The 18,070-nt window shown below is 39.9% G+C and overlaps 1 protein-coding gene across 4 annotated transcripts in view; it reads left to right on the top strand.

Annotated features, from left to right (window-relative positions):
• CALD1 (caldesmon 1) overlaps positions 1 to 18,070 on the top strand; it is a 172,471-nt gene that overhangs the window by 153,061 nt on the left and 1,340 nt on the right. For all 4 annotated transcript variants that reach the window (XM_066319551.1, XM_066319549.1, XM_066319550.1 and 1 more), the window contains 8 exons: positions 3,564 to 3,813; positions 4,974 to 5,114; positions 11,539 to 11,582; positions 11,694 to 11,772; positions 13,410 to 13,541; positions 14,502 to 14,597; positions 16,994 to 17,074; positions 17,435 to 17,468. In XM_066319551.1, the coding sequence (XP_066175648.1) occupies positions 3,564 to 3,813; positions 4,974 to 5,114; positions 11,539 to 11,582; positions 11,694 to 11,772; positions 13,410 to 13,541; positions 14,502 to 14,597; positions 16,994 to 17,074; positions 17,435 to 17,468 (857 nt within the window). The remainder of the gene's footprint in view (positions 1 to 3,563; positions 3,814 to 4,973; positions 5,115 to 11,538; positions 11,583 to 11,693; positions 11,773 to 13,409; positions 13,542 to 14,501; positions 14,598 to 16,993; positions 17,075 to 17,434; positions 17,469 to 18,070) is intronic.

Here is an 18,070-nt window from a genome sequence, read left to right as displayed (position 1 = left end):
CAGCAGAGATGCCAGTGTTTGTTGGGTTGTTGGGTATGAATTAGGGCTCTTGGTCTGTTTTCTTATGAGCTGCCCCCACAGAGTTGGGCTTTGTCTGGAACTGTCCTTTGTTCCTTTTTTTAATTTAAATGCACACATCAGATACTATTTGGAAAGAATATAACTTGGCTAGCTTTCAGTGGTGAGAACTGGGAACAAAATAGGGTAGTGGAGACAAAAGAAAAATGTTATCTCTCTTTTTGTCTACGTCAGTCAGTAAGAGAAATACAGAATGAAATTCCATTTTATGGCTTCCCCTTCCCATCTCCCCTCCCACCTGCCTTCCTCCCTATTCTCATACAGGACTGCAAAAGTCTTAAATATGATGTAATATGTTTTTTTCCACATTGTTCTGACATTTTTGGCTCCCATAAGCCACTTCTTTCCTTTTCCTCCTTGTCTGAGAGTTGGCAACCACCTTCATTTCTTAATACCAAAGAGGTGCTTACAAAACTCTTCCTCCACCCAGCACCTCAATGCTAATTTCCCAATGTCGACAGCAGAGAACGGAGATTTCCCAGAATCTGTTGAAAACAGAGGAGTCAGATGTGGAGGAAAATAAGGATAATTACTGCCTGTGTATTGTTCGTTATTTTGGATTATGCAGAACCAGTCAGGGAAGACCTGTGAGCAGCATGAGAATAAAGTAAGTTCAAAACTTTAAATATCCTTCTTTGTAAGGAGGCCAAAACAATCACCCGAGGTCTGCAAACAAGAATGTTCAGATTGGATTCTGCCACTGGCTTCATCAGCTGAAAGCTGAGGTGCTGCTAATTTCATTGAGACTGAGGGTATTGAGGGCTAACCTTTCTTCTGTGCTGAGAACAGAGGGGCTCTATCTTAAAAAAAATCTTTGCAAACATTCTTCATTCTCTTAATTCTGAAGACCAAATGTCTGCCCTTGCCAGGGGGATCATTTTGGCTGTCTGAAGTGATGTCTTCCATCTTCTTTAGGCCCAAAGCTTGCAGGTCTTGGTGAGTTGGCAACACAGAGACCAAGAGGCAAAGAAAAAAATATATTGAGGTTCTTGGGTTGGTTTGCTGGAGGAGCTACCACCTTGCAATGAAACAGGAAAGCCTTAGGATAGCCAGGGATTTCTTTTGGCCTGAGCAGCATTAGGTGCATTAGATCTTTGGAAATTACACAGTGCCTTGTAGAGGCTTGTGGAATATTTTGAGTTCTCAGTACTTCCGCAAACTGAACCAGCGGTATTCCCGGCTGGACACCCACTCAAAATCACACCTCAGGTATTGCTCTTCACTTCATTTTTTAAAGGGCTAAATGAAATTGCAAATTAAATTTCCAATGTATTCTCACAATACTTGGTCAATTGTATATACATTTTTCATTTTAAAAAGCAGGAGTTCTTGTCTGTAATTTGGCATCACTACCTGATGCCACTTATTTGTGGACACTTAAATTAACTTGTCATATGTTTTTTTAGTGATACAATTCATAAATCATGCATGCCATGCTAGAACCACTGGCAAGATCATGTGGGGACAGAGAATTCTGTGTTAGTAGATTTTATTATGATTTTAAAACTACAAATAACTTAGCTCTGGTCCTACAGCCTCTTTTATGTGGCTGACTCTAGCTGCATGAAGCATCTGTCTGAATGAAGAGCATTTTTCAGGATTGGGTGTGATTGGATTGCAAATTTATATGGAATCTGGTTTTTATATTGTCATCTCTAACAGTTACTGCTGGAATCTTTGATTTACACTGTCTTGTGGTATTATACTCTGCAACACTCTGGTTGCATTAATGAAGTAATTTCTATCCAGTGTTTTTTAGATGCCAACAGTAGAGAAAGCTTTTTTTTTAAAAAAAATCCATATATGTATTCATCTTCTGCCTTTTTGTCAATAGCACACTTAAAAATCTTTGGTACCAATCTCCTTGCCAGCAGTAACATTAAACACACTTAAGGAGCAGACATTTGTCTAAACACTGATGTGGTAATTATTTAACAAGGTGATGCTATCTGACTCTGTTGGAAGCATGCTCTTCACCTATGCAAATTCTTTAAGTTTGGGGATTTTTTTTTTTTTGGCTTTCTTTCTGTCTCATGTTTTACAGCTGCTGGGAAAACTCCTGTTTTTCTCCTGTGGAAAGTTACCATTAATTTCCAGTTCCTCATTAAAAAGTCATATTTTCCCTAAAAAATGTAAGCAAAAGACCTGATGAATCCTTCTGTTCATACATGCTGGTGGAGTTAGAGTGATGGGTTTTATAGCTGAGATAGGAATGTTTTTAGGGTTTTTTTTAAAAACACTGTTGAAACTGGAAGACTCCCTCCCCTCTCTTATTTCCTCCTGTTTTCCCCAAGTCAAGTAACTTGTCCTGTCCCCAGAGATGTTTGTCTTTTTCTAGGGGGTTTATAAAAAATATTTGCATTTGAAAGCAAAGGATTAGAGCATCCTTTATGACACAGAACATGAAATAATAAAGGTGGCACAAGATCTCAGGCACCGTGGTGCATGTGGGAGAGACTCCTTCCTCACTGGCACAGATGGGAGAGGTTCTTCTTGGAATATCCCAGCCTAACATCTCCTGATGGAAATGCTTTGGGCCAGCCATGGTTTGCTAAGGAGCAAAAGGTCTTGGAAGGCAGCATGTGAAAATCCCCAGGCCTGGATAGGAAGACTGGGGTGTCACCAAGAGATTTCGGGGTGAAAGTCTCTTTGGTGGCAAAACAAATGAGAGATGGGCATGATTTGGTAGCTTGAAAAAGAAAGAACTTTACTAACGGGCAAAATGGAGGTTGTAGTCAGGTAGGGGTAGGTCTCTTTCTCCAGGCAGCAACTGGAGGACAGAACGAGAGAACACAGCCTCAAGCGGAATCAAGGGAAATATAAGTTGGATATTAGGAAGAAGTTTTTCACAGAAAGAGTGATAAAGTACTGGAATCGTTTGCCTGGAGAGGTGGTGGAGTCACCATCCCTGGATGTGTTTAAGAAAAGACTGGATGTGGCCCTCGGTGCCATGGTTTAGTTGAGGTGTTAGGGCATGGGTTGGACTCGATGAACTTGAAAGTCTCTTCCAACCCAGTGATTCTGTGAATTCTGTGAAAATAACAAACAGCAAACTGATCTCAGTATAGGGTTCACCAAAAAGGTGCTAGGGAGTTACAGTTACTTATATAAGGTAGATAGGGGTGGAGCTTCAGGGGAAGGAGCCAATAGGAAGTGGGGGTTAGGAGTATGCAAATTAATGTGGCAAAATTAAACCAATCGGGGAACAGAAACCGTGGAACATGCTAGAACACAACCTTATATGAACAAACCAATTTACATAACAACTTCCCATTAGACAGCTCTTTCTCACCATAACTTAGCAAGGGGTTTCCCAAAGCTTCAAACTAAGGATTTCTCCCAGCTCCCTTCTAAAGCCTCCCAGCCCAATTCCCACAGCAGCTCCCTGGAGTGCATGGCTCTCGCGCTGGGCACAAGGCAGCAGGTGGTTCTGGCCAGAAAGGGAAAACTTTTGGACACCATTTTTCCTTTTGTTGCCTTCCCAGCCGCTCCAGCTTGAAGGGGAGCATGGAGGAGGCAAAGCCGGGGGTGGAGGCTCTGAAGAGGCTGGAGGATCAGAGGCGTCGCCGGGGCGAGAACGAGAGCGAGGAGCTGGAGAAGCTGAAGGAGAAGCAGCAGGAGGCAGCAGCAGAGCTGGATGAGCTGAAGAAAAGGCGGGAAGAGCGCCGGAAAATCCTGGAGGAAGAGGAGCAGAAGAAGAAGCAGGAGGAGGCTGAGAGAAAAATCAGAGAGGAGGTGTGAAGTATGGGGGTGTTGGACTTGAGTTTATTCCATTATTGTTATTTTGCTTCCACTCCTCTCGCATTAGTTGACAGCCCTTTGCAGTCTAGTGAAGACCTGAAGCAAAACATGCAGCATCCAGAGTAGGAAAAAAAAGTTCTAATTCTAGCCTCAGGAAAGACAGGGCTCCAAGATCTGTTTTCACAAGTCAGGATTTCATCTGTGATAGCTGCAAATTTCTTATCTTCTTGGGGATTCAAAATCTTGGGGCAGTGCTATAGCGGCAGAATTTTTTGACATTATAAAGATTGAATTACAAAGTGCATGTCAAAATTTATCTGCTGCAGATGGGCTGGAATGCTAATGTTATATGTAGTTACAATGGGCTAGATCTCATTAGGGAGATATTCTTGTCTATTTAAATATTGAGTATCCAACACATCTGTTTTCTTGTACTTCCTCTGCCAAGGGACTCTACAAATAGGATTTCCAAGCCTCTGGTGCATCATTTAGGAATCCTAGTTGTTTGGAAAACAAATGGTAAATGAATAATACTGATAGTATCTGGCAGCTGAATGCCAATTCCTTTAATGTACTAAACTCTTCACAACAGAGCTCAGTAGATGCCAAGATAGCACAGTACCTTGCTGATCAGACCCCGCTGACCAGTGCTCACACTGGTGTTGCCTTGAGGGCTTCTGGTTTGACCTGTGGCTTGGGAAGCAAAACTCATCTCTGGAGGGAGAGCTGCAAGCATTTAATCTTGGGTTTCTTGGCCACCTATTGATTTTTCCATGTTAAATATTAGCCTTGGCACAATAAGTGTCGGAGAAGAGGAACAGAAGAACAATACCAGTACGATATATGAGAATACAGAGAAACTGAGCTCTGTTTAAGTGGAACTATATGACAATAAATTTGGTGACTTCATTGTGAATTGACACTAGACACATTGTGAGAGTAGAGCAGCACACACTAATTGTCTTCCTGGCATCCTCAACACTCTGATGGATTGGAATTAACACCTTTATACATTTCAGGCAGGTCACTGAACTTTTTCAACTGGCATAAAAACCTGTTCTTAAAGAATCTGGTAAATGTTTGTAGGGCTGCACAGCCCTGTGATGGTGATGTAGTTTCTGAAAGAACAAGTAAACATTCATATTATTTTTAAGGAGGAAAAGAGGAGGATGAAGGAAGAAATCGAAAGAAGAAGGGCTGAAGCTGCTGAGAAACGCCAAAAGATGCCAGAAGATGGTGTATCTGAAGACAAGAAGCCATTTAAATGTTTCAGTCCTAAAGGTTCATCTCTCAAGGTAACATCCCCACCAGCATCTATACGGGGCATAAAAAGTAATGGGGCTTGTAGTCCAAACCAAGGGTCCAACATCAAAAGCAATGTTGAAATACTTGTAAACTCAGGAAAATGCTTTGATAGACTTAGCCTGAGCCCTCTAGTTGAAAGACTTCATTCATTGGGATGACTGCAAAATAGGGGTTCCTTACTAAAAATAGAGACTAGACTGGCAGCTGTCTCTTCTTGATGCATCCTCTCTAAAAAGGATTTCACCTTCAGGAGAAAATTATGTTTGAAACCTAGAGCTGTATTACTGTGTTGTTTTTAATTTATTACAGGAGTCTTTTGTGAACTGGAGTAGAATCATAGAATCATTTAGGTTGGAAAAGATCTCTTAAGACCATTAGGTCACAAATGTTCTCCCCCTCCTTCCACATCCACAGTTATTTTCTTGCTTGCCAGAATACTTCGTCCTTCAGCATATTCAGCCTAATCATCATTAATTGTAACTGACCTGTATGGGAATTCTAGCTTATGTCTAATCCCCCTAAAAATAACATCTAGAAGTACTGGGCTGGATTTCATTTTCTTACATAACAAGAAATATAAACCTCACCCTTCTGTTGCTGCAGGACTTCTAAATGGTCTTTTGTGGCTTATATTGTATTAGAAGTGTGATAAATCAATTAAATGGTCTTTCAGCATGGAAGAGGAATCCTGGCCCCACTGAAATTATTGGGAGTATTGTTCTGGAATTCAGTCCAATTGCTTTCTCAGCTCAAGCTGCGGATCTATTAATGTTTTCAAACATCTTTTCCTTTTTTCATTTCATGTCATTAGTCATTCAAGAATCCAAAATGTTTGTCAAAGAGGCCATTTAATGGCAACTAGGAGAGAAAAGTACCAGGTAGTAGCTCATTGAACTATGAATTGGACCTCCGTGAGATTAAAACTGTAACTGTTGAATGAAAAACAGCATTTGGACAAAATTAGTTTTCCACTCACAAAGAGCTACACTTTGATCTAATCTGGGGATTCAGTTCTGTTTTGGGTCCAGTTCTAGAAAACAGAGTCCAAATGTTTTTGAGTGGACTCACTTTTTTTGCTTCTAAGATACATTTGAACCTGAAATACTGGAAGAGAATGCACGCAGTTGTAAACAAAGATTGCAAAGCTTCACGACTTTCTCTGATTAGTTAAACATGGTCTTGCCATTTTGGTTGCTAAAGATGATGTCTATAACAGACACTATAAATATACAGCTTCTTCCTAGCCCTCCTGGGAGGGCTTCCTTTTCTTCTGTTTATTGAGATGCCTTTTATGACATACATTTGGAGCTTTAATTCACAGAAGGCTCAGGATAGAGGAAATTGTACTTGAGAACACAGAGTAAAAAGGAAATAGATCCTAATTTTGGAGAAAGTGTGAGAAAACACTGGACTTGACAGGAGGCTAAATGCTTTCAAATATCTTTTGTCTGATGCTACACTATTCTAAGTGTATTTTCAGAGGAAAGCTGAAATTTTTCAAATGTTGTTAGGTATCCAAGGTACAATTATTATTTTTTTTAATGCTGGATTTTGTGTCTTGTTAGGTAGGAGTTGTTTGCTACAAAACCTGATATATGCAGCTCTACACATTTTTCCTCTTTCTTTGTTTCTCTCTCTGAGAAACTGGTGATACTCTACAGATTCCAGTCCAGTGTCTGTGGGTGGCCAATGTAGATATGTAATGCTGTAGAAGTTCACACCCTAAACTGTTTCTTGGCATTCTGTGGTCAAGAGCTGAGGGGAGAGTAATCTAAATTTATTAACCTAATGTGAAACTTGATGTCAAAATCCAGTTATTAGAAGACAGTCTGTTTTGTTGTCTTTAATTTGGACTGACTTTTCAGGCTGGTCTCAGCTGGTTGGTACGTGTCTTTCTCACTCTCTGCTCTGCACTGCCCAAGTTATCTTTTGATTTGTAAAGCATCTGGCACAGGTTTTCTCCCTTGATGGATGTATCATCTTGTTAGATCTGCCATGAGTCATGTGAGAATCCCAAATGCACAGTGGTGGGTGGGTGGTTGGAATTAATACTGAGAAAAGGGAGGCTCAGTACAAAAATAATGCATGTTCACATTCTGACTTCTCCTGGGTTGCAATCTGGCAAAGCACCTTTTTACTCCTTCCCTGTCCTTCCTGGTGTGATAAGCTTTTGGGAAGAAAAAGAAGTTCACAGGAGTGGCTAGAATGAGGAAAGTAGGGCGTGCTGATTGCCAAGGGAGCTACAAGAATGAAGGAAAGAAGGGAGCTTAACTGAGCAGTAGTGTGGGATATTGCCATCCTGTGGCTGCAGCATCTGTCCATCAGGCAGGCCATGGACTAGCCTGGCATGCAGACTCAGAACTGAGAGACAAAGATGTGCAACCCCTCTCCATGTATGACACAGCTCATGGATGCCCAAATGTAAATGTGCCTACACAAACGTGGACAAAATACACGTATGTGGTTATATTTCGAAAAACCTGCTGTAGTTGTCTAGTCTGGCCTCTAAAAATCACAATGTTGACAACTCCAGTTGTTTTACCTGGTAAATACAGTGTTTCCCTGAAACCTGAGACACTGCTTCAGCAGAACTACCACAATGTGGAGTCGTCTCAGTGACAGCACCAGCATTGGTTCTTTCTGAGAGGACAGCGAAAGGAAAACATGCCAAGTAAATACAGGCCGAGTTCTTCACTAGCTCAGGGACAGAAGAAGCTTGGATTTCTCAGGGCTGGGTGGACACTCTGTGGGCTGCAGTGGCACCAAACTTCTGTTCATCTGCTGTCCTGTATCTTGTTTATTGTTTTTTTTTTAAAATGAGGACAAAGCCTGTAACAACCTCTGCTGCTCTCCCATCTGCCTCTATCTTGTCCTTTCCCTAATTTAGTTCATGTAAAACATGTTGCATTGAAAGAATGAAATTTCCTGAAAAATTTTTGCTGATTTTGCTTTTTAGACAACTTCATTCCTTTGAAAGAAGGTTGCTTAGTCCTTGTATTCTGTTCTCTGGGTTAACCAGGAGAAAACAGGATATATCTGTTCTGAGTCTCCTCTTGGGGATGAACACCACCACTAAGAAATGCCAAAGCAGTTAGGTGTTGAGAGGAGGGAGCAGTGGCAGGAGGCTGGGAAGTCCCTGTCTTTGGAGAAAATATCTCCTGGGAAACAGGGGCTTATGTGGCAGCCAGCACTCTCTGCAAGGCATTGCTGACAGCTAAGCCAGAAGATAGGACTTTTCAGAGGAAATTTTTTCTTTGAAGGCCTATCTTGTCATATCTCATTATTGCTCTCAATACCTGAGAGCTGGGGCAGTGACTGGAAAGAATTAAACTCCACACAATCAGTTCTTCCTAGATGAGCTATTCTTGCGGCAGGGGGAAAATAAAATGGTAAGAACAGGCTATGTGACATTTGTTTTTCCCCATCTTTGATGCTGATGGCAGCACTCAAGTCTGGTAGATAAACTGAGCTGAACAGATGCTGCTGACAGCAGGGAAAAGCATAACTGTGTTTAATGAAGCCAAAGACTGTGTTAGCCACTCAGGGAGGATAAGGAGAAGCCTTTCCCAGGGACTACTGCTCCAGTGGATTTTCACTAGGTCCTTCCACATGTTGAACATGAGGCAAAATTAAAATGCAGGGTTTTCTGTGCTCGTTTTAAATTCCTCTTCCTCTTAGACACATTTTTGAGTACAGTTTTCTATAGATCCGTTTACAAGTTTCTGTTGCATAATATCCAATAAAACTCCTAAGAATCATGTAATACCTTTCTATGAAACAACTTTTACTGGGAATATCCAGTGGTTTTGGTTTCCCAAGTCATGGTCTCATTTTGTATGTTAACTCATTCTTTCTGGTCATAGTTTAATTAGAGGCTGGCAGGTTGACTTTTTTGAGTACGTGTGTGTTCTGAAAGTATTCCATGGTCCAAACATAGTCCAAGCTATTTAAGATCCTGTTAAGATGAATGCACTAAAAAGATTATTCTTATTTCCTGGTCTGAAACTGAGCGAACATCTTGCATTTTATGCTAACCACCTTACTTCTCCTGTTTTTTTTACAGATCTATTTTGTCATACTGTTTACTGTATGTGCCAAACGTTTTCACTTCTTTGCATGGAGTTTTTGTGATGTGCAGTGGGTAAATGACCTTTAGATGTTGCTGTGCAGTCTAAATGTATTTGATTTATATGTCAAATACATGTGTGTACAGGTTTGTTTGCTCTAGGTGTATTTGATGTCTGCTTCTGCTATGTTTTGAGGAGGATATTCTAGAATAAATCTACACATAAATGTGCAGAAGATATTTTATTCCTCCATGCAAGGCACGTGCTTCCCCAGCCAGAGGACCTTGCTTAGCTCTGAAGGTTTCTTCCTCTTTCATGTTTATTTTCTGCTTTTGCTTTTTCACTCTCCTCTTCTGAACAATCCCTGATCTTTTCCTGATCCCACAGCAGATGCTCTGAGAACTGTTACCAGGGGGTAAAGAACGACCCCACTTCGGTCTTTTTCCTACATCCACAAGAGTAATGTTTCTCTTCCTTCCCACCTCTTCCACCAGTGCCCACTCATGCCTGATTGTCCTGCTGTGCAGAAGCATCTCTCCCACCTGCACATAAAAGAGTGTGAAGATCCTGTAAATGGATTACTAGGCGGTTGCCTTGAGTCCTGATTCTTTGAGATAGCCCATATTATTTGTCCTTGCTGTCCACCAGACTGGGGACAGACTAGAAGTTCCTGCTGGAATAACTCATCGTTCTGATACATTGCTGGTTATGACCCAGAAATCAGCATTGGGGAAAACAACTTCTATACCATAGCAGGTGTGAGGCGACGTGTTTTGAGTGACCATCCTTGGTCTGTTTGGTCACTTTTGAACCATTTTTGTTCATTGCTGGCTGTACCTCCTCTGGCTGACAGCTGTAACTTGTTCCTGCGGGTGTGCAGGGCTCCTGCTGGTCTTTTGCTGCCACCTTGTGACAACACTCCACTGAAACAGGGGATTTGTCCTAGCAGAGCTTCCCTTTGCACTCAGGACTGCTTTTAGCTCAGTGTTTTGGCAACTAAAACTGTATTTTATAAACTAAAGCTGGTAGTGGAAAAGACTCTGTAAATTGTATGTGTTTTAGAGCTTCAGAGGTGCCTTTGAGCTGGATGGGTGGTAGCTGGAGCTCTTCCAGTGAGTTCGTTTGGCAAATTCTGCACTCAAGTGAACTGCCTGAGTTTTTGCTTACAAGGGCTTGAGGAATAAACCGTTCATGCCCTTTGATGGGATTGCTGTGGGACCCGGTATTCTGGGATAGCCTTGGATGCTAAAGGCACCGAAGAGAGCCATTTAAAGGAATGGCTGTCATTGCCTTGTGTTAAAGGCACAGATGCCAGAGCAGTCACGGTTAAAGTAAAGGGAAAATGGAGAGCTCCTGCTGAGACTGGGGAATCCCCAGGAATCCAGCCAGGCTGATTATTCATCATTTCAATCCCCTGGAGCTGCTTGCATGTATTTTACTTTTAAGTAAAACTTAAAAGAGTTAAGTGTTAAAACTTAGAGTCTGGGATGAGAAGTGGAACAATGCAACATGGATGAGACTTGAGGAAGCTTGATGAAACAATTTCTTGACCCAGAATACAAATAGATGCACATACTCCCCATCCCACTACCCCTCAATGTGAAATGTTTTAAAACTATTCAAAGATGGATTTTTTTTTTCTTATTGTATTGAGAGATTTGACAGAAGTCATATGAGATTTTCATGAGTCTTCCTCTCTTGAAACGTCACAATATTTTCCTATTTACAGAGCAGAAAATAATAATGAGATGTCAGATAGCAGTTTGTATAATAACAGCTGGTAGATACTGATTCAGCAGTGACCCTACCTAAAGCAGGGTTTACACTGATGGGTTTTTTTGGAGCTCAAATTTAAGTTGTTAGTGTCCTCCAAAAACATGTACTAAGAGAGGCTTTGTGGCTGAGCTCCAAACTTGGCCTAGTTTGATGTTTCAGCTCAGAAAACCTTTATTAAATTTGCTGTCTGTCTCAAGAGACACGTACTTGCTCTTGTGTGAGAGATGTGAGGATGACATAGGTTTTTGTGCTTATGAATCCCTTCTGTGAGTTAGATTCCTTCCCTTTTCTTCTTTCTGTGTTGTTCATTTATTCTCTTGTTACATATGGGGCACTGAAGAAATGTGTAGGATGCAAACATTCATGCAGAAAATATATCCACTTTTATGAATATGTAGCAAAATTGACTTCTATCTATAAAACCTTTGTGTGTGTCTGTGAAATTTCTGTTGGAATGTATCTCTTTCAGATTGACTTTTTTTGACATTTAAAATGACATTTCAGGCTGGCCTTGCACAGGCTGGCTCTTTATTAACTTCCAACTTAAAGCTTTTGTTCCTCTCTTTTCTAGATAGAGGAGCGAACAGAATTTTTGAACAAATCTGCTCAAAAGAGGTAAAGCATAGAAACAGTAAGTTCAGTTCAAACAGCAGTGTTTAAGTGGAGAGAATAATAATTATAGTAATTCTTGCTTTTTTTTTTTTTTTTCTTCCCCATTTCCTGTAGTGGTATGAAGCCCACCCAGACAACAGCAGTTGTCTCAAAGATTGACAGTAGACTTGAGCAATACACTAGTGCAATTGAGGTAAGTTAATTCCAGTAAATGGATCTAATGGCTTTGGGGCCTTTAATCAGACTTTGTTTTTCTGTTCAAGAATTGCAGGGAGGGTTTTTGATCACAAACTCTTCTTTAATGTGACTTCAAGAACAAACTGCTCGGGGCATATCTGTAACCAACATCTAGAGATGTATCTAAACAAAACCTCAGATCTGTGTCTTCCTTTTCATGCTGCAATTTACTCTGTTTTGTAAGCTTGCAGCAGCTTTGGAGGGTTCAGTCAACATCTTGAGTGACACTCACATCCTCTGCTTGGCTGATCTGACCTGTCAGCACAGAGCTGATGGTCATCCTGAGCAAAGCTGACCTAGCAGTTTATTTAGGAGAACAAGGAGCTGGCTCTGTGCTGCTGACTGCCACCTTACAGTGAAATTCCTTGGCGAAGGCATGCCCTGCAGAGAACTGTTTAAGCAGTGACAAAAGGGAAGCCAAAATCATTAAAATGCAGAATCTGACCCCAGGTGATTTTGACAAATCACCTAAGAGCCTGAGGGCTTTTTCTGTCCATAGTCCAGGGTAAACTAGGACATTGATGCCACTGTATCCAGCTGCCATCTGTTTTGAAATATTTCCTTTGGTGAGTTTCTGATTTGTCCACAAGTTGCCAAATCTGACTTAGCAATTAGAGAGGCAAAGCATCACTCATACAGGTTCTTAGTCTCATCAAATCTGTGATATGTAAAATGTGCAAGAATTTTGAAAAGAAGAAAGAGGACGAATTTGGTCTGGTGTTTTTAATAACCATGCAAAAGACACATTTTCCCCAAAAAACACCCAAAAACTCCCACCCAACTCTCCACTCCTGGAAAGAACAGCTTGTTTCAAACATATGTAATTGGTGAGATTTATCCCTGGAATGTGGAGGTTCAGTTGTCTGGGGCAGATGGAGTAGAATCTGATGCTCAGTGACAGAGCAGCCTTTCCCCCTGCCTCTACAAAACTATTTCCCTAGCTCAGTCCCTAAAAGAGCCAGGCTTCCAGGATCCAGGCAATAACTAAGATTTTAAGGCCTTGGAGCAGTTGTGTGCAGAGCTAAGGTTTGCCATGGGTTTTAGAAAGGTAATAAACACAAAAATGAGTGCCATTTTCACAGCTGGTTGTATTTGCAGCTGCAAATGGAAAAGGGGAGAGAGTATCAGTGGCACTTTTTGAACTGGGCACTCCTCCTCATCTCTGCATGATCAATGCTAGAACCACATAGAGATGCTGCATTCCCTGGAGTCAAACCACCCTGCAAATCTAGCTCTTGATGCCAAACACTTTAATTTACTACCTGTGAAAGGCTTGCCATTATTTTAGAAATTACCAGCCCCAGACCCCAGACTGCACACTTACACACACTTGGAGTTTGACCCTTGCCCTATAAAAATCTTCCAAGTATGTTTTAAAACACAACTGAAATAATTCAGTTCTTTATGAGCCTAAATGTAACTCCTAATGAGGGCCCTTTAGGCTGCCCATTAGCTCAGCAAGAATCAGAGCAGAAAATGCTATGGAGGTACTGAACCTGGAATGTGGGAAGGAGCAGGAAGAGGTGATTGTGGGGTGGAGAAGGGTAAGGATGAGGAACCAGACTGTAACCAGTGGCCCTGATCTTTCCCCAGGGAACAAAGGCTTCAAGACCAGCTAAAGCTTCTGACCTTCACGTTCCAGCTGAGGGTGTCCGTAACATCAAGAGCATGTGGGAGAAAGGGAATGTTTTTTCATCACCTTCTGGGACAGGAACACCAAATAAGGCATGTGCTTAATTTAAGCTAGTGATTATAAAGAATTATGCTCTGGGCCTTGTGTTTGTGTTCCTGTGAGTCAGCCTGTCTGCTCCTGTTGACATCGTTGGTGAAGACTATCTCAAAGGATCCTGAAGACCTCAGAAATCCATGAGATGGTGTGGCTGCAATATTGAGTTTAATGGAAGAATTTTGTGACCTACTGAGCTCAGTTATGAGACATTCCAGAGCCACATCAGATATCTTAGAAAAATACATCTGGGTCATTCAAGCAGAGTACAAAGAGATTCTTTGAGTAGGGCAAAATTCTTTTGGAGAGCAGAAGAGATTTGAATAGGCAGGATAGTGATGATATTTTTTAGATAATTCATAGAAGTATTTGTGAGGATTTTATCTTTTCTATGTAAACTTTTAAGGCAACATGTTCTTTCTATAAATTGATGCAAGTTGCTGAGCATTTATCATAGGCAAAAAGATGAGCCGTGGATTGAAGTGGGTTATTACAGATTGTAATTAAATTTTAGTAATTTGTTCTAGCCTTTTAAAGATTTAATATTTTAAATTTTAGGCCACTTCTCTATTGTGTACCTTTTTGAAAAAAAAATAGGTTTAACAAGAGAAAAAAGTAGATTTGAATGGATGTCTCTTCTATTAACTAAAGATTTTTGGAGTTTGGGCTTGTGGTAGAAAGAGCATATTAATGTCTGACATTTTTTACTGGGGTAGCACTAAAGTGGAGAGGTTTCTGTCAGTCCATGTATATAATTTTTGAAAACTAGAGGGCAGTAGCACTGTGTCATTCATAGGGACAATACCTTCAGAGCATACAGGATGTCTCTGAGCAAGCCATAGGCTCAGTGAGGATATTTCTGTTAAACTCAGGCTTGGCTTTGCTTTTAAATTTAAACCATGGTAAACAGAGCAAAAGCCATTCTGAAAGCCTTCTGATTGGACTTTATCATTTTGCAGGAAACTGCTGGACTGAAGGTTGGTGTCTCCAGTCGTATCAATGAGTGGTTGACCAAGACCCCAGAGAGCAACAAATCCCCTGCTCCAAAACCTTCTGTAAGTAAACTTGGGACAGCCATCTCTTCAGTAGGTGGGTTCTCTCCTGGGGCAAAGGGTGCTTCCTCCACCAGCTGATGGCCTTTGGAGGAACTCTACTTTGTGTCCTCTTGGAAGCACATAGAGGACCTCTGGATGCTGACTCCTTGGTAGTCAGAAAATGGGGAGAGGAAACAGGGCAGTTATCACCTGAAAGCTCAGAGAAATGCTTCTCTGGTAGAGGAGGACTTTAATTTATCACCTGTGAAAGGCTTGCCATTAATTTAGAAATTACCAGCCCCAGACCCCAGACTGCACACTTACACACACTTGGAGTTTGACCCTTGCCCTGTAAAAATTTTCCAAGTATGTTTTAAAACACAACTGAAATAATTCAGTTCTTTATGAGACTAAATGTAACTCCTAATGAAGGCCCTTTAGGCTGCTCATTAGTTCAGCAAAAATCAGAGCAGAAAATGCTGTAGAGGTAATAAACTGGGAATGTGGGAAGCAGCAGTGTGGGAAGGAGCAGGAAGAGGTGACTGTGGGGTGGGGAAGGGTAAGGATGAGGAACTGGAAAGTAAATTCTCCATATTAGAGAATCGTTTGTGATGTTAATGATTCAATTTCAGGATTTTGTTAAAGAATTGGTTTCTTCCCTGTATCTTTGTGCAGTGTTTTCCTGCCAGTTCATCTGCCCTTTATAAAAAGTGCAGCCTGAAAAACACCTTCTCAATTCACTCTCCTACTTGTCCTAAAAAGGAGTTTGTAATTTGCAGCATTGTCCACTATTGAATCTGCTTCCAGATTTTTCTCTCTTTCTTTTAAGTTGCATCTTTTAGAGAATGTAAAACTAATCTCTTGTTTTCCCCTCAGCCAACTGTTTCTATCTGTGTCTTAATTTCCCTCTTTCTCAATAGATTGTTCTTTCTTCTTTCAATGTCTCTGCTTGAAGGAAGGCGCCCTCCTCCTATTCTTCTTCTTTGGGGGTCTGTTTGCTAAGTTGGTCAGGTAAACCTGTTTATGATTGACTATGAAGGTTTATATACATATATAATGTGTGATTTTGACTTCCTTTTTTTGTCAGAATAAATTGAAGGGAAGCATGAAATTTCTTATTTAGCAAATAACTTCTCACCCCCTTCACATTCTGCTAAAGTAAAGAAATGTTCAGAGTTTTTGTGGCCATCAGGATTCTGGTGAATTTTGGAAGAATATTGGGTTCAAGGCAGAGTAAAAAATTCAGTTTTATGGTGAACCGAAATCACAGATCCCAAATTACTTCAGGACTATGAAAATGGATTTATGATGGTGTCCACTGCCGGTGGCTTTGTGATAAGGTCAAAGTTGGTTGCTTTCTTCCTTCCTCTGGTACTACTGCCCTCCCTTTTTAAAGTGCAGAATTGGCTTCATGTTTTAATCATCAGCAACCCTGTGTGGCTGCAAATTATGATCAGTTCTAGAGGATCTCTGCTGGGTGCAAATACCCCTTGCAGGCATCTCATTTCCATTCATCACTGAGCATTTTACAGGTAGAAATTCTTATATGCAGAAAACCTGCCCCCCTACATACAAAATCCTGGAAGCCATGCAGGACTTGAATACTTCCTGAACAGGAGAGTACTTATGTCCAAAATTGTTTGAGTCTCTTGTTTGCCATGCACAGAGGTAGATATCAATCCATCTGCTCATGTCATTGGGCAGATGTCATTTTCATTTGCAGCCCTCCTTTTCCCCAGGAAGCTAATTGACATTTTTTATGGGGCTTTGATTAAAGTCTCCATAATATATTCTTTTTCAGAGAATACTACTATTCTTTAATGACTTTGTGTCATCTGTTTTGGGGAATTTTTCTGTCAGGCTAGTGTTTGGCGCATCCTAAGGTTACAAAGGGTCCAATGGAAATTAAAAAAGATATGAAAGTCTACAGTGATAAGTGCTGAAATCTGTATTTAAGGATGCAGAGTAGGATCTGCTTTTCTGTTGTATTAAAAGTCCACCTCTATTTTCCATACAATTTTTTTACTAAAATGCTTTGACAAGCTGTTTTTAATTCCTCCCTAGCAGAAATACTGTCCCTGAAAAAAAGTGGAGTTTTTTCTGCAAAAAATGGATTTTTTTTTAAAATCTGATTAAATAACTCTTCACTGCACTCGCTAGGTTGATCATGCTGAGTTAAGACCAGTCTGTGCCACATGAAATAGATGCAATAGGATTGTTTTTTTTATAAAACATGGGTATGTGTGAAGTTATTTTATGAAATACAATTCTTTATAACTGATAGACAATGTAATATTTACCTCTGGGGAATGTTCCTCAGCTTCTCTTGTGAGGAAGTTGCATTCTAACATTTTCTTTAACAATGAAAATAAACCTAAGCTAATGTTGGTTTTTGTTCTCTGACATTAAAAATACAGGATTTAAGACCAGGAGATGTATCTGGCAAACGTAATCTCTGGGAGAAGCAGTCAGTGGAGAAGCCAGCTGCTTCTTCTAAGGTAATAACACTTCTGGGCAGTGTTTAGCTGATTATATTTTGTTACTAACTCACCTTTTTACCTATAAAAGAAAGTACAATGAGGTTCAGAAAGCAGGGTATCACTTGTGTATTCTATCTATTTATATATATATATATAAAATATCTATTATTATATCTTATAGATTGTGTAATATATAATATTTATATTTTGTATTTATTTATATTTTATAAGTATTTTAGAATTTTTAAATATTCGTGTTTGACAGAGCTGTGTTATCTGTGGGCATCTTTGCATGGAGTTGGTTTTTTTTTTCCTATTATAAATAACAATGTTCTCCTATATGGGATTTTAATAATGGCTTTTTGCTTTTTCAAACAGGTATCAGCTACAGGGAAAAAATCAGAGACTAATGGTAAGTAAGGCCATAATGCATACATTGTACCAACAGGTGCAATTCACACATAATAATATTACATATTATTATGTGTGTAATAATATGTATAAAACTATAGATAAAACTATCTATAGTTTTATACATATTATTACACACATATAATATAACCCTATTATGCATAAAATGTTAACATTTTATATAATATACATTTATATTTATAGTATATTTACATTTATATAATATACAATGTTATCATTTTATAAAATATACATTATTATATGTATATTTAATAAAACTATGCATACAATATTTTATTATATGCATGTAATAACACAATGCAAATATTGCAGTACCTATTACTATATAGAAACGTTGCCACCTTTTTGCATAGGTGTACTTGTGTGTTAAAATTCTGCAGCTGCCCACATTGATGCCAAAAATTGCTTTTTGCCTTTGCCTTTTAAAAACTCCATTGCAATAACATTGAAACATTAATGGCTGAGAAACTGTTTTTGCTGGAGCTGTGCGTTGGTGTCTTTTCAAGGCAAAAATAGTTATGCTATTGTCATTTTGAAACCACTGGTTGGTGAAACACAACTTAGTTTTACAGAAAGAAATCA

The sequence above is a fragment of the Sylvia atricapilla genome, chromosome 5 (assembly GCF_009819655.1).
Source record: "Sylvia atricapilla isolate bSylAtr1 chromosome 5, bSylAtr1.pri, whole genome shotgun sequence".
NCBI classification, from domain to species: Eukaryota; Metazoa; Chordata; class Aves; order Passeriformes; family Sylviidae; genus Sylvia; species Sylvia atricapilla.
This window is presented reverse-complemented; position numbering and strand designations above follow the sequence as displayed.